General features: G+C 29.8%; 1 protein-coding gene across 1 annotated transcript; it reads left to right on the top strand.

Annotated features, from left to right (window-relative positions):
- Positions 1-4,675: 4,675 nt before the first annotated feature.
- LOC126554635 (uncharacterized) lies at positions 4,676-5,263 on the top strand. Its single transcript, XM_050209696.1, has one exon. It carries the CDS (start codon positions 4,676-4,678, stop codon positions 5,261-5,263), a length of 588 nt encoding a protein of 195 aa, XP_050065653.1.
- The last annotated feature ends 202 nt before the right edge of the window (positions 5,264-5,465 follow it).

Here is a 5,465-nt window from a genome sequence, read left to right as displayed (position 1 = left end):
ATATGTCAGCTGCTTATGTTCAAAGATCAGAAGCAAGAGAAACCATGGAATATGGCGATCCAGAACCTAGTCATTTACCATCATTAAATGCGTTACGTGTCATGAAGTACAAAGAAAATAAAAAAAATCATTTAAACGAAGACCCAATATTAGCCATATTGTTAATGAAAGGCATGTCTCCTTATAATAATATTATTCGAGATATTGGCTATGATAGATTTTTCGTACATTATTGGGCTGCTCAAGAAGTTAACTCATACAGAAATTACTGTAAAAATAACAAAATACCAACAATCAGTATTGATGCAACGGGAGGTATAGTTAAAAGCATTAATTTAATGTCTGGTCGACAAACAGGTCATTTATTTCTATACCAAATTGCTGTCATGGATTATAATAAAAAATCTCAGTTTGCAGTAGCACACATGGTTTCTGAACGTCATGATAATAATAGTATTTCGCATTGGCTTACTGAATGGGTAAGAAGTGGATTAACTACTCCGAAAGTTGTTGTTTTGGATCAATCATTAGCTTTGATGATAGCAGCAGTAAGAACATTCACTCAATATTCTAGTCTTGGTAAATATATTAACGTGTGCTCATCTCTGATATTGAATGAACCTGGAACTGAGGTACCATTATGTATGGTTAGAAATGATTTTAACCATATTATGCACTTAATAAGTACTTGGCCTGAAATTAAATCAAGTACTTTTAGAGTAAAAAATTTTTATTTAAGATCTATTGGTTTGATAATTGTAAGTACTAACTTTATTGATGTCAAACACTTATTAAAAATGATCTTTACCGTTGCGCTACATGAAACTGAAGGAAATAATATTAATAGTCAGCATACACAATGTGAAATCGCAAAAATTTATTTGAAACATCGAATTGCAACCCATACAGATTATTATGACCAGACAATTACAGACATTGACAACATGAAGGACAATACAAATTTACAAGAAGAGCCTGTTACAATTAATGATATTGATAATACTATTTTCAATGAAATTAACTGCATTTATGACCTCTGTATTGAAAGTTCAAATGATGAATCTAACAAAACAGGAGATCGTGATAACATACAGTTTTCTCCAAAAATCGCAAAACGCTTATTAGATTTTTGTAAGTTGATACCATGTTGGTCAGCTTTGATGGTTCCAATTTTCAAGTATGGACATTTTACGGAATCAAGTTGTACGTCGGAAAGTTTGTTTAAAGATTTAAAAACTGTTATATTTAAACACAAGGCATTACCACTTAGAATTGACGAATTCTTAAAAATACACATAAATTGTACACTTGGCTCAATGAATATGTTAGCAGATACTACTAAATATGACAAACAAACAACAATACAGAAAGAGGAATCAAGTGATGAAGAAACAAACAGTATCAAGAGATCGTCAATAATTAAAATTTCTAATGACACAAACGAATATCAGCCAATATTTGAATTTGAAGTTCAAAATGAAGCCTTTAATAAAGAAGCAATATTATCAAACTATTCACCGACAGAAAAAAAAAACTTAATAGACAAATCGTATGATGATCCTACCGCACTCGAGAATTGGAAAGGATTGGGGTATCAAGTAGGTAAGAAAAAAAGAAAAGGGACTTACCTAGACAAGGATCCTACTATATTATGCTATAACGACACCAGCCGTACTAAATGTAAAGTAATTGGGCTACTGAAAAATGGAAGTATTTCAGATCTAAAAAGTATTAAAGTTGATGACAAATTATATTGCGTAGGTAACAAATACTTGCGCATTTGATAGCATAGTCCAAATATTGTTTAGCTCATATGTTGATAGTGACGTATATGCTGAATGGCTTAATACCAATAGTTCAGATATACTTTTTAAATTGGTTATTAATGCAATTAGAGATGGCATAACTTCACAAACATATAAAAAACGAGCATATATTTTAAAGCCTATTATTTCAGAATATAAACAACTCAATAAAACACCAGATGGCTTAATTATATTAAATTCTGCATGCACAGCCAATTACATGTTCCAGCAATTATTTGAAAAATATCCATCATATACAGAAGTCAAAGAATGTTCAACTTGTAGTTATTACCAAAAAAATTGTATATAACCATTACAGCAAATTTGCCGACAGAAAGTATTGATTTTATGCAAGATGTTTTGAAAAGTACATTTGAAGAAAACAGAAAGTGTATTCAGTGTGCTTCTTCTATAAAACCAAAATATACTTCTGGTAGCCATTTGCTTATTGAACCAGTTACTAGTAAAGTTCAATATGGACAAAACAAAACACAATTTGATTTACCGGTTGTTTTAAATGATATTCCTACTAAAATCAGTATGTTTGATAATCAGTTCACTCTTAGAGGTCTTATCAATTTCATACAACCACCTAAATGTATTAGTAAGGATGCAATAGGCCATTACGTATCATATAATTGGAGAGAAACGAACAATAGCTGGGAAAGATGTGATGATCTATTAAATTGTATTCGACATGTAAGACCATCAACTAAAATCAATTGTCAATTTATAATGTACACTTTGTAAAAATAAGCTCCGTTTTATATAATATCTAGTTTATATTCAAAAACTTAATTATTTATAAATAATCTGTTATTCTTTGATTTTGATTCTGATACATGTATATGTGCTCATCAATAATATAACAATGACAAATTATAAATATTAATTTAAAATATTAATACATTTTTGTAGGTATACTCTTTATAATATCATATTATTATTTATTAATATTATTATTTTGGTGTGTTCAATAAACTTTAAATTGTTACGATATCATTAATAATTTGTTTTTTATATAAGTATCAAGTATTATATGTAGTATATTTTATAATACAAATATTGTTTTTGTCTGATATATTTATGAAAATGATGTACGTAAATACGTTCATGTAATACAATACGCATTGTACTTACATATTGTGTACAATGCGTATTGTTATTATATTATACATAATATTTTTTGCTTTTTAATAATCTATTTAATTATTTTTTATTACTATAATATAAAAGCTTGTTCTGTTATTTACTTATATAAAGAGGTGTTAGGTTAGCAATGATATTATACACCTAAAATTGGTTTTTCATGTATATATTGTATTGTTTTTGATGGTACTAACTACTAATACACAATAAAATGTATACAAAATATAAGTGTTATATTTATATAATTATTATAATATTTTTTTAAAAATAATATATTATATTTGTATTCAAATTTTCAATGTTTCAGCACACCTATGTTGTAGACTATTTTCTGTTTTAATAAATTGATTTCGTTTATGTTGGTTATGTAATTTTTATAAACTAATATCATACGTTTTTATTTTTAATTGATTTAGGTACTTGATTATATTAAAATAAACACATTCGATACATAATTTTACAACAAAAAGTATAAGAGCATAATATTATGTAAACGTAATATTATTGATATTTAATTTTTTTAATTATCAACGTATTATTTTTGAAGGTAAATAAAAATTTAAGTAAAAAATTCCACCCTATTCTTACCATAAAAAAATATTACAATTTAATTTAATTTTGAAAAATATGCAACACTCGTTACATACCCGAAAAAACTTTTTTAGATAATATTTAAAAATAAAATATATTTTATATACGACTCCACTGTTATTCACACAAATCAGTTACAAAAATTAGTTTAAGAAATATCTTTATTCTTTATATCTATTATTTTGGTTACACGTAATTTCCATTGATGACATCAAAAATAATTTTTTAACGTTCGAAAATCATGGGTTTGGATTTCCAAAATACATACAATGGATTTAAAGTAACACTTTTATAACAATTGCATCGTAAGTATTTTTTTTTTATTTACGAAAATCCCGCAAAGTGAATAATATAAAAATAATTTCTAATCCACAAGGGTATGGTTTTTCTGGCAAAATAATGTTTTACAACTATAGAGAGTATAAACCATAAAGGTAAAAATAATTATAGGGACAGTTACCATCAGATATATTTTTTATTACAAAAGGGAGTAGCTGGGAGTACATTTTAGCCCCCCACATTGAAAGTTGAATAACTTTGGAAGGGGTTGAGCACAAACGACGGGATTAAAAGCACAAACCAGCACAAACGAAGCACAAACGGATGGTAAATTTTGGTTTAAAAATTCCGTGGTGGGGGGCTGAGCATGTCCCCAGCCCCCCCACATTGAAAGTTGAATAACTTTGGAAGGGGTTGAGCACAAACGATGGGATTAAAAGCACAAACCAGCACAAACGAAGCACAAACGGATGGCAAATTTTGGTTTAAAAATTCCGTGGTGGGGGGCTGAGCATGTCCCCAGCCCCCCCACATTGAAAGTTGAATAACTTTGGAAGGGGTTGAGCACAAACGAAGGGATTAAAAGCACAAACCAGCACAAACGAAGCACAAACGGATGGCAAATTTTGGTTTAAAAATTCCAAGGTGGGGGGGCTGAGCATGTCCCCAGCCCCCCCACATTGAAAGTTGAATAACTTTGGAAGGGGTTGAGCACAAACGAAGGGATTAAAAGCACAAACCAGCACAAACGAAGCACAAACGAATGGAGTTATTTTTTTTTCGAAATTCCGTGGTGGGGGGGCCAGGGACATGGAGCTTCCAAAAAAAACACATCTGACTATCACGACGAAATGAACGGTGATACATTTTTCGAATGGTTCAGTGGCATTTTACCTTTATTGAAAGATAACTCAGTAATAGTCATGGATAATGCACCGTACCATTCAGTGAAAACAGAAAAATCACCTACCTCTACTTGGAAAAAGGCTGCCATAATTGAATGGCTTGAATCCAAAGGCGTAGAGACTAACCCGTCAATGATCAAATTTGAATTGTTAAAAGCTGTCCGAGAAATTAAACACAAATATGATTTGTACGTGGTTGATGAAGAGGCCAAAAACCAAAACAAAATTGTACTACGTCTACCTCCATACCACTGCGAACTCAACCCCATTGAGTTGGCATGGTCGGTTGTAAAAGGACATGTGAAAAAAAATAACACAACATTTAAAATAAATGACGTTCGGCAATTATTAAACGATGGTATAGACAAAGTGACACCTGAAATGTGGTCCAATTTTGTTTCACACGCTATTAAGGAAGAGGACAAATTTTGGCAGGTAGACTATATTACTGATGAAATACTGGACGAACAAGAACAATCGCACGTGTTAACTATTACTGGATTGACGACTTCTGATTCAGAAAACAGTGATTGACGAATTTTAATATTATTATAATATCTTTGTAAATTATCATTGCTATGATTATTATTTGTATTGTGCAGCTGTATTTTTTCTTTTTTTTTTATATAAGTTATATTATTATATACCCATGATATTTAATAAAAAAATATTGAATATATAATATGCATGTGTGTATACTTATAAACAAGCAGGCATAATAATATGCTAATGCTAT

This window comes from Aphis gossypii, unplaced genomic scaffold, assembly GCF_020184175.1.
Source record: "Aphis gossypii isolate Hap1 unplaced genomic scaffold, ASM2018417v2 Contig00564, whole genome shotgun sequence".
In the NCBI taxonomy this organism is placed as follows: domain Eukaryota; kingdom Metazoa; phylum Arthropoda; class Insecta; order Hemiptera; family Aphididae; genus Aphis; species Aphis gossypii.
Note: the sequence above shows the minus strand (reverse complement) of the source record. Positions and strands in the feature narration are given on the sequence as shown.

Coding starts and splice junctions, on each gene's coding strand:
- LOC126554635 (XM_050209696.1), top strand. CDS start 4,676: ATGAACGGTGATACATTTTTCGAATGGTTCAGTGGCATTTTACCTTTA.